The sequence below is a fragment of the Gouania willdenowi genome, chromosome 22 (genome assembly GCF_900634775.1).
Source record: "Gouania willdenowi chromosome 22, fGouWil2.1, whole genome shotgun sequence".
Classification (NCBI taxonomy): Eukaryota; Metazoa; Chordata; class Actinopteri; order Blenniiformes; family Gobiesocidae; genus Gouania; species Gouania willdenowi.
The window spans coordinates 770,778-786,900 of record NC_041065.1 but is presented as its reverse complement, the minus strand read 5'-3'; the positions used below and the strand labels follow the sequence as shown (position 1 = coordinate 786,900).

Below are 16,123 nucleotides of genomic sequence, written 5' to 3'. Positions count from 1 at the left end.
TACGTAGATCAATAGGATGGTTTCTGTCCTAATCTGACTATTTTCATGGACTGATCAGAGCAAAGTTACAGGACCGGACGGGGGACCCACATTAAATGAGGGGAAAAATATCATTAGGTTTTAAAGTTGTTTAAAAAAAAACCTTTTTCATTGTTTATTTAGTTTTCTACATTATTAAATGTTTGTGCAGCAGACAGAGAAATCCATCTGCCTCCGTAACTTCCTCAGTCCTTCTGTACACTGACGTCTCCACATTAAATGAGCAAAACGCTCATTTAAATAGGGGCGGTCTGCACTAGTTCTGCTTGTGCACTAATGTTTGTTGCAATCTTTGGACTCTATTCTTCCATGTGAGGAAGTCCAAAAAGCCGTACAGCAGTGCTGTTTCTGGCTGTATGCTATTCTCCTCCTGTACTTAAGTCAGTCACTTCATCCCAGTTACACACTAGTGGTTGGAGCAGCCCTGAAATGTGGGCGTTCCCATTCAAATCTGCCCTAGCGCGCATTCTCCGGTGTGCATAAGTTCTTATACTTTTACGCGCTTCTAATCCTGAAATAAGTGCAGCGCCCCCATGAGGTGAAACATTATATTGCACTAGAAATATGGACTTAGTTACATTTGAAGCCACACGGACTCGTGCATCATGCAGCAGCAGCTGTGATCACTCAGCTGCTGCTGCTCAATTAAATTAAACTCTGACAGACACAGACTTCTGTCCACGTTGGTCACAGTGATTCAACTATTTTCATGCTATGCATGCATACTAATGCCTAAAGTTGTATTTATTCACAGCTTGAAATATTATGTCAGCTGACTGATCAGGACCATTCTCTACATTTAAAGAGGCAGTAGGATGAATAAATGACTTTCTAATGGTTTAGCTACAGTGATATACATTCATTTAGCCTAATTCAGAGGGACAACGTGGATAAAGTTCTGTTTCCTCTCTCCCTTGTTATTACACATTTTGTAAAAAATCAGCTGGATTTTTCCCCCAATATTACGTCATAAGGTGGAAACTCCTTCTCCTGACAATCCTGGCTCCTCCCACCCTATAAGGCATATTTATATCACAGTTAGTATCTTTATGTTTAGTAAATAGATAATCCAATATATAGATAAACCAAAGAGGCGCTCAAAACAGTTTCATTTTTAGTATCCGTTACACCACCTTGTATCTCCTTTATGGGATGATCTGACGTGTTTGTGACCCAATGCGACGCAGCGGTCGGATTAAACAATGGACTATGGTCTTAAATGGAATATTACTAGGGATGTAACGATTCACTCAACTCCCGATACGATTCGATTCACGATACTGGGTTCACGATATGATTCTCTCACGATTTATTTTACAAAATGGGTCTGTAGACAAATTTTTTTTTGGGGAAAAAAACTAGAAAATACTGTATTATTTTCCTATTATTTTTTATTGTCAAAAGAATTCCTTGATAAACTATTCAAAACAATGCAATTTAACTAAAAATAAATCTTGAATTAAATAAATAAAGGAATAATACAAATGAAAATGAAGCCTATTAATTTAAATTCTGGTTCTATAATAAACAATGCAAAACTACATAATAGTTCTTTTTCTTTTAAAAGTGCAACTGAAAATGTATTTTGTGCCTTAACAATTGGACTTTAAAAAAAAAAAAAAAAACGTGATTGCACTGATTTAAGTCATATTTGTTTGGACCAGCAGAGGGCGTTGGTAACCCAATGGTCGGTTGGCATGCCGATATCTTGCAGTGAAGAAGAGAAGCTATGCTAGCAGACAGAGCTAATAGAAAAACGTGACTTTTACAGATATTCAAGTAATATTACAGATATTCTTTTGGTGCTAAAGGGGTAATCAATCATTTATTAACATATTTAAGAGTAGAAGGCGGCCAGAAATAAAGTATTAGCAGACTCCGCCCGCCGCCTACACTTCTGGATAGCGCCCTCTGCTGGTTAAAAAAGTACTGCGATTTAATTTTCAGAAAATCGATATCAACCGTGATACCTATGAATCGATTTTTAACTGCCTTACGATTAATCGTTACATCCCTAAATATTACTGTGGTTAGTAGAGATGAGGAGGACAAGGAACACTGTTAATGATTTACTGCTGCTGTGATAAACACAAATGCTGAAGCAGCGTGTGTTCACGCCTACTCATTCATATGCATGAAGGCCCAAAAACAGCCTGTTTTTAGAAACATCATTAAAGTGACTTTTTAGAGGCTAAAACTGCAGAAAACAGGTGAGTTTGGGAAAATAAAGCTCAAATAGAGTTGTTGGGATTCTTAGAACAAATGGAGATGGTGAAAAATAACAGAATACTGGAGCTTTAAATTCAGAAAAATTGGTGGAGTCAGATTATCTACACCAGATCAGACCTGACGTTAGATCCGATCGTAGCTACGATCACGTGACTATTGATAAATACTGAGGATTGGTGAATTTAGTCGAATGCACGTTGTACGCTCAGATCTAACAGAAGGAACGGTTGATAAATGAGGACCATAGTGTGTAGATGTTCTCGCGAGAATGGATTAAACTTCCTCATTATTCAGGATGAGGATAAACGTTCCAGAGGTGGAAAAGGAGCCGGCGCTGACGCCCTCTCACTTCTACAAACACTGTGTGTGACTGTGGAGCCGTTACAGAGAACATCTCTGTGGTGTGCTGGGTGTCGGTGTGGGGTCTGTGGGCGTGGCTCAGCTGTGCAGCCCGTGGACCGGTGTCAGCACCGTGTTCTACTTTAGAAAACATAAATATAATTTATGTATGTGTTAAATAATGTACAATAAGAATAAAGTAAAAACACATCTATGTTTTATAGCAATGGTTCTCACACTGTTTTTAGCTCTAGTCCATCTTTTTCTTATTCCTGAATCCTAGTACCCCCCTTTGTTCGACTACAACATTTTACTTTGAAAACTATTAAAAAACATCTATAGATCATAATGATGGAATGAATGAGTGAAAACACACATTTGAAAGAATCTCATTTTACTGGTGTTTTAGAGACTCTGACATAGCGTTGGGCATTGTTTGGATTTTAATGTTTTCTGCGTGACCTCATCACTTAAAGTTGAAAAATTTGAACTTTTGAAGCAACTTCAAGCAACAACTCCACCGTCCGTCACTGTCTGTAGAGCCGAGGCTGCAGCCCCTCCCCTCCCCCCCCCCACTACAGTGACACGGCTGCAGCTGAGGGCTGTACTACACTTCCTCAATTTATCGAGGCAAAATTAGTCAGGGGGCTCCATGAGGACACAAAGCGGTTCATTCCTTCTCAGTGTTTGACTTTATTCCTCAGTCTGTCTTTTTCCTCTGTTTTTGCTGTGTCACTGTTGTGTCTAACGCTGTGATGGAGTTTTCTGCTTCTTGCACTTTTACTACTGATGGCTGCTGACTTCAGTCGAGCAGCCAATAGTAACGCTGAAAAAAGTTAATTGGCTGACATCCAGGATCACGCTCCTGGATTTATAAACTTCATTAACAGCCAGGAGAAGGAGAATAGATTCACTGTCCACTCAGAACACTATGATTACAATATGCTCAAAGATGATTATGGATTTTTGACCAAATGATACAAAAAAAAACGTACATACTGCAGCTTTAATGTATCCTATGAGTGTTTGAAGTAGACGTTTCCTCCTAGTTCTTTGTACTGGTTTCCTATGACAAACAACACTTCCCCTCCATGAGTCCCTCTGTCTTTATCTGTTCCTCACACTGCACTTCAAAGCCCTGTCGTTGGCCTGGTAACCGAGAGGAGCAGGGAGCGCTGACACCACTCGACCTGAACCAGTGAGGGTAACCTGGGTCAGACAGGGACACTACAGCTCTGAACACGCTGCTCATATTCCAGGTAAACAGGAAGAGAAAGGAGGCTGTGTGTGTGTGTGTGTGTGTGTGTGTGTGTGTGTGTGCGTGTGCGTGTGTGTGCGTGTCTGTGCGGGGGATGGGCGTCCGAGTGGAGATAAATTGAATTACATCATGTCCACACTCCATATCTACTTGTCAACCTGTGGAGGCCAAGGAGCTCTCAGACAGCCTATGGAGGTGGGCCAGCACGCCCACCATCACACACACACACACACACATGCACACGCTCAACAACACACACGTCCTTCACTGCACAATTTGTTACATTCTACATATTCCTGTATCTGTCAGATGAAAAGCATGGACACACACACACACACACACACACACACACACACACACACACACACACACACACACACACACACACACACACACACACACACACACACACACACACACACACACACAGAGGATCTCCAACCTGAGGTTACCTTGTTTGTGAGCAGCTGACACACTTGAGGGACATAATCAATGAGACATCCTCCACTGGGAAAAGCAGGAATGTGTAGAGCTGAAGATCCTCCCAGAGCACTGAAAAAAACACACAGTTACTATGGAGATACACACCATGACCTCATACTACACACCATGACCTCATACTACACACCATGACCTCATACTACACACCATGACCTCATACTACACACCATGACCTCATACTACAACGTCTCCTCTGGTTCTCCTGTTTCTTGTGTTGTGCTCTGTGCATTATGGGTAAACTGGGAACTTATGAAATGAGAACGGTTCTACGCTGTTTGGAGTGAAAAAAAAACAAGAAAAAAACGACTAACTGTGTTATTTTTTGTCATTAATGAATCATAATTAACGTGTTAAAGTCCCAGCACTTTTTAAACAAATAGTAGAAGGTTTTAAACCAAATCAAACAAGTACATGTGAACAAAATCTAGATTGAAACACGTTTTATTGATGCTGCTCTTTAAAATGTTAAGAGAAAGTTGTAATAAAAAAGATGATATTTAAAGTTGTTGATAACATACTGTATATAATGTGTTCCACTGCAGATTGTGGCTGAACATCACAGTTTACAGCAGAGATAGAAAGTGTTCACGCAATAGCATCTGATGTTAGCGCCACATTAACGTCAGCATTTATATTAAGATCATTGTGAGCATTAATACAGGAAATAACAAAGGGATTTTCTTTCATTGTTCTTTTGTGAGTCATTTATTGTGTTTATTTTTGTTGTTGTGAATAGTTTTCTGTTATTTTTTCTGTATATTTGTAGTCGTCTCGTGTGTGTTAGGAGTTTTTTTCTTGTTTTTTTTTATTTATTTTTCTGTCATTTATGTTTTTGGAGTCATTTATGTGTATTTAGGTTTCAGTTATTTTATTGTATATTTGTTGTCGTCTCATGTGTTTTTGGAATAAATTTGTGCATATTTTTTATATTTTTCTGTTAATTTGTCTCTTGTTATAGTCATTTACTTTGGGGGCCACACAAAATTAGACTGAGGGCCACGTGTGGCCCCCGGGCCAGCGTGCACCACAGCACGTCTCTAAAGGGTTCACAGGGTTATTTCTGCAGCAGAGGGAGATGTGTATGAGTAGTGTGTGTTTGAATGGACCTGGGACGAGATAAAGACTTTGTACGTTTCTATGTCTACGTTATAAAAAGAGAAGCAAAGCCTTTTAATTCTTTGCAGTAAACGTGAAACAGAGAAAAGAGTGAGTCATGCTTGAAGCTCTTCCGTCGACTCCTTCACTTGTTCATTTTGAATTTGACGTCTTGATGATTTAATCCTGAAGCACAGCTCCATTAGTGTTCAGTGTACGCTTGTTTAATCAGGAAATGTGCTGCTGCAGCTCTCCAGTGACTAACCCCATGCACTAGTCACTTCCTGATTCCCCTCATGAACCTGGGGCCAAAACAGCGGGAATGCCCCCAGGATGGACCAAAGGTCTCCAGAAACGGCTTTATGGCTTTTAAAGCTCGTATTAAGACACGTGGATGTAAGATTGGTTCTTCTATTTTTATTCTCATCTTCATTACTGCAGAGACGTTTACTAATGTCCTTTAAAAGCAACAGCGATGCAACCATTTACGCAGCTTCCACACAGCCTACATCATCATTATGGTAAAGGTCAAAGTTCAAATATGGAACTCATCTTCCATTTGGTTCAGGAAACCTTATATAAATAAAAATAAAATGGTGGTAATGAAAATGTAAAACATAAGAACGAGACATAAACAATAAAAGATTTGTACGTGACGTTAAAGGTGGTTCTCGTCATGATGCTTCTGGTTAAAATTAAAACACCAGGGTTGGGGTCAATTACATTTTTTAAATTACAATTACATCTTCAATTTTCCATGTTCAACTACAATTCAATTATGATTACTGTAATCAGCATTTTTTTCAAAATACAAATAGATTGTAATTATTATCTATCCCTAAAAAATCAATTACAATTATACTCTTAATTACTAGTTCATACAGGATTTTAGAAACTTTTATTCATATAGCGTTGTGATGATTGTATGTGTGTAGCATCTTTACATTTACATTTCAGTGCATTTATTATAATATTTAACGTGAAAGTTCAAATAGAGACAAGATTTGGAATTTATTAAAAATAAGAAACTCTTTGTAAAAAACATCAGTTACATTCACAGTATTGTTACTCTTTGTATCGTCCCTAATAAAGTAACATTTTATTATATTATAACTAACATCTGTATGGGTGAAGATTCACTAACAGGAATGAACTACAGGTTTGTTTATTTATTTAGACAAACATTTTTCAGGAAGTTTACTTTGATCTCCTGGCATGTTTTGACTGTCAACTGCCAGTCATCTTCAGAGGTGTCTGCTGATCGCTTTGATGATCAAAGCATGTGAGGAGATCAAAGTAATTTTCCTGAATAAATGAACATATTAGTAAAAAAGACGACAAAAGAACTCGCTGGGACAATTTTAATAAAATTTCTATTATAATTACAATTACAAAGTCAATTACCTGAACTCAATTACAATTACAATGGCTACAGATTTTTGAAAGCTCTGCTGGACACTCAGTAAAACGTTTCTCGTTCTGAACTCACACTTCTTCTACATTTTCAGCTGCTTTTCTGGGATTGATATTCAGCTGAATTATAATCAGGTCCTTATTCAAAGAGCAGTGATGCATGTCATGAAGCCATTTCCATTGTCCGAATCCTTTCTCTTTTTTTCCTCCAAAAACTCCAAAGCTACCATTTACAGTAGGCTTTGTGCACATAATTAACATTAGGCAGAAAATCTTGCCGAGCACCAACAAATGGTTGATTGAAAATGTGTGACAGCGATTGGGTGAGAAGCCTTTGAAAAGGAAAGTCTAAATGATGCCCATCTATCCTCCCACAGATCTAAGAATAGCTCCATATCATTCAAATGGAAATGCAAAGTGAGGCACTAAATAAATGGTTGAATGTTCTGTCATTCATTCAGTCACCAGTAGTTCTCAACAACTTCAGCTCTGACTGGATGGACCGTAAGCTCTAGACCAGACGTAAGCAACTGGTGGCCCGGGGGCCACAAGCGGCCCTTGGTCTAATTTAGTTCAGACTACAAAAGGAACACACAAAATTGCTGCAAAAACACACACTATTACAGAAAAACACACAAAAGGAAAACAAAAATGCGCAAAAAACAGATAAAATCTGACAGAAATCATAAAAGACACCTTCAAAAGCAAAAGAAATAACAACAAAAATACAGAAAACACAAACTTGCACAAAATAACTCCCCAAAACACAAAAAATGGCAAGAAAAATAAACATGACTCCAAAAACAAAGAAAATGTGAGGAAAAATATCAAAAAACAAAACAAAAAAAATACAGGAAAACAAAATACAAAGAACATGAAAAATGTCAAACATACATGACAACAAAATAATAATTAAAAAAAAAAAAAACACAAAATTGTTCTTCCCTGCGTTAAAGCTCAGATTGATCATTATTGTAAATGAATGTTGATGATCAGACAGAATCACATATACTGGTGTTAAATGTTCACAGTTACAGTTCCTGCTATGACTAGCGCTATGACTAGCGCTATGACTGACCTTTAGGTGAGATATCAGTGGAGACTTCCTGCTGGGCTGAGAGAACATTGACCAACGTGACAATCAGTGGGTGCTCAAAGGTTCAAAGGCACTCATGGAAACGACTATGTCTATGTTGGAATTTAGGTTGTTTTAGCTGGAGCGGCTCATAATCAGGGTACACATACACACACACACACACACACACACACACACACACACACACACACACACACACACTGGAGTCATCATCAGACTAGCTGTCTAACTTAAACCCTCTGAGCAATAGCAGCAACTCTATCACATATTTACAGTATATGCTGTACACACGTGCACACATAAACATAGCACACACACACACACACACACACACATACCATACAGTGACGGGACTGCCTCTGACTTCATCAACGGCAGACTTTATCGTCTGTGACTCAGGTGACTGGTGTGTGTGTGTGTGTGTGTGTGTGTGTGTGTGTGTGTGTGTGTGTGTGTGTGTGTGTGTCAGTGTGAGAGCAGATAAAGACTTCAGAGTAATTATAATCAAGTGCATCATAATCAAACATAAATATAGGCATCCATACAAAATAATACATTATTACAACATCTGAATCTGCTTGTAGAACACAATGATGTCCTTTTTACTCTCAAATTGTTGAAAGAAACCAATTTTTTTTATAATTCTGCTTAATCCTCAAATTATTTGACAAAATGTCCCAAATTAAATAAATATAGTCACTACCTGTCACCTATTGGTTGGATATCGTCTGTGCCTTAAATATTCTACATACATTCATACATGGACATGCAAAGTAGCACTAATGTTGAAATTGTTGGATTCCCAACCTCTGGGGCCCACTTCAGAGGTGGGAGATAGAGATTGTTTTTTCTCCACTGGTAGAAGTTATTACAGGTTTACAGCTGCTACAGATGATGGACTTTCTTTGTTCCTTTTTCAGAGAACATAAGATCTTAATTTCTGTCAGGACATAAAAACACTTTCAACCAAAAATTTAAAGTATGTATCTGGAGAAAATGACCTACCCTAGCTTTAACAGAGGCGTACTAATCAAAGTGAGTGAGGGTACACACTTGTCTATCTGTGTTTAAAGCAAAGTAGATGTTTGTCTGTAGTATTAAAGGTAGCACAGAGTGCTGCTACACGTTCACCTAAACCATCCTGGTCCTCTAGGGCCACTATCAGCATGTTTTAGATGTTTCCCTCTTCCAACACACCTGATTCAAATGATGAACTCATCAACAAGCTCTGCCTGATAACCATCCTGGTCATTTCAATCAGGTGAAGAGGGAAACATCTAAAACATGCTGATAGTGGCTCTTGAGGACCAGGATTGGGGACCCCTGATCCTAAACTCAGTGACTTAGTTAGTGATGGATGTGTTTTATCAGACTGACGTGTTCAGATGGTGACAAGGTGTTCACCAGACCTTGAGAAACATTTGATGGAGAGGCAAAGACTTTCAAAGGCTTTAAAACACCTCGACAGGCCCTGGAGAAGGGACATGCACAGGCTGTGTACACCTACACACTATCACACACACACACGCACACGCACACTATCACACACACGCACGCACGCACGCACACGCACACTATCACACACACACACACACACACGCACACTATCACACACACACACACACACACACACACACACACACACACACACACACACACACACACACACACACACACACACACACACACACCTAAAGGCAAATGCAGATACACAAACATTAGTGCTCTGCAGCCTAAAACTGTCTCTCTGTGTTGATTTTTCTGGGCTCCTAAATCTGGTTTGGGGGCAGAGACGGTGCCCACTCTATTCTTTTATGCAGTGCAGCAGGTTTTCTGGGGGAAGGAGAGCTGTAGAAAAAGCATCTCATCAGCTCAGAACAATCAGGTAAACAAGAAGCAAATGTGAAAAGGAAAGAAAACGTACGCTGTGACTTTCAATAGAAAACAACTGGAAAAACAGGAAATCAGTGAAAATAATCTTTATATTTTCATGATTAGAGGTAAATCCTCAATAAACCATAACAATGTGATTTTCAAATACAGTAGCCTTTGTAGAGTGTGACAATAATAACACAAATAGAAGAAAAAAACCTTTAGAGCCCAGATGTTAAATATCTAGCTTGTTTGTTCTTTGTTTTCAGAACTAGTGTCCTCTATCTATCAGCTATACATCTATACATCTATCTATACATTTATACATCTATCTATCTATACATCTATCTATCTATACATCTATCTATACATCTATCTATTTATACATCTATACATCTATCTATCTATCTATACATCTATCTATCCATACATCTATCTATCTATCTATCTATCTATCTATCTATCTATCTATCTATCTATCTATCTATCTATCTATCTATCTATCTATCTATCTATCTATCTATCTATCTATCTATCTATCTATCTATACATCTATCTATACATTTATCTATCTCTACATTTATCTATCTATCTATATATACATCTATCTATTTATACATCTACACATCTATCTATTTATCTATCTCTACATTAATCTATCTATACATCTATCTATACATCCATCTTTCTATCTATCTATACATCTATCTATCTCTACATTTATCTATCTATCTATACATCTATCTATCGATCTATCTATCTATCTATACATCTATCTATCTATCTATCTATACATCTATCTATACATCTATACATCTATCTATACATTTATACATCTATCTAACTATCTATCTATACATCTATCTATCTATACATCTATCTATCTATCTATACATCTATCTATACATCTATCTATTTATACATCTATACATCTATCTATCATACATCTATCTATCTATACATCTATCTATACATCTATCTATCTATCTATACATCTATCTATCTATCTATACATCTATCTATCTATCTATACATCTATCTATCTATCTATCTATCTATCTATCTATCTATCTATCTATCTATCTATCTATCTATCTATCTATCTATACATCTATCTATCTATCTATACATCTATCTATTTATACATCTATACATCTATCTATCTATCTATACATCTATCTATCCATACATCTATCTATCTATCTATCTATCTATACATCTATCTATCTATCTATCTATCTATCTATCTATCTATCTATCTATCTATCTATCTATCTATCTATCTATCTATACATCTATCTATACATTTATCTATCTCTACATTTATCTATCTCTACATTTATCTATCTATACATCTATCTATTTATACATCTATACATCTATCTATTTATACATCTATACATCTATCTATCTATCTATACATCTATCTATCCATACATCTATCTATCTATACATCTATCTATCTATCTATCTATCTATCTATCTATCTATCTATCTATCTATCTATCTATCTATCTATCTATCTATCTATCTATTTATACATCTATACATCTATCTATCTATCTATCTATACATCTATCTATACATCTATCTATCTATACATCTATCTATACATCTATCTATACATCTATCTATCTATCTATCTATCTATCTATCTATCTATCTATCTATCTATCTATACATCTATCTATACATTTATCTATCTCTACATTTATCTATCTATCTATATATACATCTATCTATTTATACATCTACACATCTATCTATTTATCTATCTCTACATTAATCTATCTATACATCTATCTATACATCCATCTTTCTATCTATCTATCTATACATCTATCTATCTCTACATTTATCTATCTATACATCTATCTATTTATACATCTATACATCTATCTATTTATACATCTATACATCTATCTATCTATCTATACATCTATCTATCCATACATCTATCTATCTATACATCTATCTATCTATCTATCTATCTATCTATCTATCTATCTATCTATCTATTTATACATCTATACATCTATCTATCTATCTATCTATCTATCTATCTATCTATCTATCTATCTATCTATCTATCTATCTATCTATCTATCTATCTATCTATACATCTATCTATACATCTATCTATCTATACATCTATCTATACATCTATCTATACATCTATCTATCTATCTATCTATCTATCTATCTATCTATCTATCTATCTATCTATCTATCTATCTATCTATCTATCTATCTATCTATCTATCTATACATCTATCTATACATTTATCTATCTCTACATTTATCTATCTATCTATATATACATCTATCTATTTATACATCTACACATCTATCTATTTATCTATCTCTACATTAATCTATCTATACATCCATCTTTCTATCTATCTATACATCTATCTATCTCTACATTTATCTATCTATCTATACATCTATCTATCTATCTATCTATCTATACATCTATCTATCTATCTATCTATCTATCTATACATCTATCTATCTATCTATCTATCTATACATCTATCTATACATCTATCTATCTATACATCTATCTATACATCTATCTATACATTTATACATCTATCTATCTATCTATCTATACATCTATCTATCTATACATCTATCTATACATCTATCTATCTATCTATACATCTATCTATACATCTATCTATTTATACATCTATACATCTATCTATCTATACATCTATCTATCCATACATCTATCTATCTATACAACTATCTATCTATCTATACATCTATCTATACATCTATCTATCTATCTATCTATACATCTATCTATCTATCTATACATCTATCTATCTATCTATACATCTATCTATCTATCTATCTATACATCTATCTATCTATCTATCTATACATCTATCTATCCATACATCTATCTATCTATCTATCTATCTATCTATCTATCTATCTATACTATCTATCTATCTATCTATTCTATCTATCTATCTATCTATACATCTATCTATCTATCTATCTATACATCTATCTATCTATCTATACATCTATCTATCTATCTATCTATACATCTATCTATCTATCTATCTATACATCTATCTATCTATCTATACATCTATCTATCCATACATCTATCTATCTATCTATCTATCTATCTATCTATCTATCTATCTATACATCTATCTATCTATATATACATCTATCTATTTATACATCTACACATCTATCTATTTATCTATCTCTACATTAATCTATCTATACATCTATCTATACATCCATCTTTCTATCTATCTATCTATACATCTATCTATCTCTACATTTATCTATCTATACATCTATCTATTTATACATCTATACATCTATCTATTTATCTATTTCTACATTAATCTATCTATACATCTATCTATCTATCTATACATTTATACATCTATCTATCTATCTACACATATATCTACACATCTATCTATCTATACATCTATTATCTATCTATACATATATCTATACATCTATATATCTATCTTTCTTTCCCAATTAAAGCTCTACTGTGCGTCTCTTCCGTGTGTGTGTGTGTGTGTGTAAACACTTCCTGTATATGTGATCACAGAATGTCTGCTGGTCAGTGGTGGTCACTAAGTAGACCAGATACTATCATACTGATAGCATTACCATGTCATTGTTATGACTACCACTATCACAGCAGGGATCCCCCTCCCCTCCCCTCCCCCTACTCTGGCACGGTTCACCAGCTCAACTAGGTTCCACAGACAAACACGTCATCACGTTCATTTACGACATACGTATGGGATTACGTCAACATCGAGCGACTTTGGGTATAGCACACATGCTACTCATATCTTCTGTTGCGTCAAGTGTATCGGGAACAGAGCCATGAACGATCATCGCTATCGCTGTAATGCAACTAATGTTGTTTTGGTCTGAGTTCATGTCCACGGTTAGAGAGTTCACGTGGTGTCGGATTGAAGCTAACGGTGCTACACACCTACGTAAAGTCACGCGGAGGCGACGGCTAATGGAGAAAGAAAGGAGAGCCATGTTTACTACGTACCGATCATGTACAGCCATAAGGTCAGAAGCAACCGACACATTCAAATGTTCAAACTGACCAAGATTAGACTTAAAATGATAATCACAGTTATGTGTTTGTGATGCAGCTTTAACTGCTGAGGATTAAGCTGATACAGGGTTATGTTGCAGTTGCCTTTTATTAATCCTTTTAAAAGTTGACTCGTGGAGTGATCTGTAAATGGTAGTAATATATTTATATATATTTATATATATATATCAGAGAAAGGTAAAAATAGTTAAAAGCCTATTTGATTTAGGTCATTTCCTCCTCTTCCTCTGTACACAACATAATCTTATACTTATTTCTTAAAAATGTAATTATAGCTAATTTCACTGGTTAATTATTGCCACACACAATGCTGCATGTGCAACAGGTTAGTTACTGTTAATTAACCCAATTTGTCTTTAAGTTGTTTACTGATGCTCATTAAAATTGTGTCAGGCTTCTCCAATACTAGATTTGTAAAATAAAAAAAACAAAACAATTTCTCTAAACAAATAATTACATATAAATGAGTCGATTCCACCAACAGTTTGCAAAGCTACAAACCACACAACATGCACACTACTATAAATAAATGTCTTTTTAAAATCACAGTGCTGGTTAACACCGGTCACTTCGTTGATTCTGAGCAGAAGAAGACGACAGGAAGTGTTGCCGCATTGTGTTGAGAACGTCCTGGAACATCTCATTTGTCTGTGGCAGCGTTCGCCGTTGCAGAAACATTTGTGCAGGTAAGCGTCGCAGAAAAAAAAAAAGGGTAAGCGTCGCGCGGTACCAACGTCATTATGTTTCGCACGCGAGTAGAGTAGAGTTGTGCGTGTGCATGCGCGGCCCACCGTGCCACTCTGGCACGCTCTTTGGACCACCTCTTCCAGCAGGACCATCGGGCCGTTACCCCCTCTGCGGTGCAGTCCCCTCCTACGCAGACCAGACAATGGCCCCCATGGTTTGACACATGCACAGAGCTGGTTAGGAACGGCTCCGGTTGCCAGTGTGAGTACACCCTGAGAGCGCAAAACAATGGCAGATTCATTGAAACACAGCTCTGACAGAACCCACTGACCAAATAAACCCTGTGTCTGCATCTGATCAGTAACCCTACAACATGACTCCTTCATCAAAACTTGCCACAACACACACAAATGTACATACTGCAGCGTTAAATGTTCCTAACCCACAGTTTACCTAAAAGATTGTCATGTGTGTTTGATCTCTAACTTGTAGATCTTTAGTTTGACTACATAGATGGAAGCCAACAGGCTTGTTGAGCTGTCTCACTACTATTCTGTATATTATGAGACTACATGAATCCTCTGCTTCCTTCTTTCACGATCCATGACCTCCACGACAACACCAGTCATTAAAGATGTGATTTAAAACACAAAGATGCCCCCAAAGCTTCCTTTGTGTGTTCTTTAAAACATTTAACACCTCGAAGCTTCTTCAAAAGAAGAAATGAGGGAAACAGCATGGCAGCGTATGCACCATGCTTTTCACTAGCTATTATCTCACAAACATTATATAACAAATGAACGATAAATCTTAAGAAGGTGCTTCAGCGTTTGGGCTTTTCATAATCGATATCTACAGAAGAAGAAGCAGGAGCGTCCTCATCAGAGAAGAGCCCTCTGTCTCTACGATGTACGGCACATTGTTAGCAAAGCCGTGGGTGTGTGTTCGGTAGTTCTAGTCGTCATTGATCTGTACAAAGACAGAAGAACAGAAAGCAACAAAGAGGGAATAGGAATCCACATATCACACCAGCTCAGGGGGCGTTGGTACAAATCAGATATCAAACAACTCAGGAGTGATGGGAGGAAAAGTGGAGAGGTAGATGAGGTGATGGGGGGGGGGGGGGGGGGGTAAGCCTATGTTTCCCTGTGCATTTTCTCCCCTCCTCGATTCAAGAGAGCGACGGCCTTCTAGCAGCTTCTCTCTCTCTTTTAAGTCCCACTCATTTTTCAGTTCCCTTTGAGGATGAGCCAGAGGGATCAGTGGGGGGGGGGGGGGGGGGGGGGGGGGGGGGGGGGAGTAAATGGAGACAAGTGGCGGACGTGTGAGGTCAGCAGAGGCTAGAGTAGAGTGAGAGACTATGGATCTGAAAAGTAGAGGATGAACTGATGATGATTGATAGGAAGAATAAAGACATTTAGACACTGAATAGATTTAAAACATTCTGTAAGAAACTGTGTTAAAA

At 36.7% G+C, this 16,123-nt stretch overlaps 1 protein-coding gene across 1 annotated transcript in view; it reads right to left on the bottom strand.

Annotated features, from left to right (window-relative positions):
* The window catches only part of LOC114456244 (BRISC and BRCA1-A complex member 2-like), a 44,353-nt gene that overhangs the window by 9,234 nt on the left and 18,996 nt on the right, over positions 1-16,123 (bottom strand). The window contains exon 4 of the mRNA XM_028437887.1: positions 4,318-4,417. Coding sequence (XP_028293688.1) covers positions 4,318-4,417 — 100 coding nt within the window. The remainder of the gene's footprint in view (positions 1-4,317; positions 4,418-16,123) is intronic.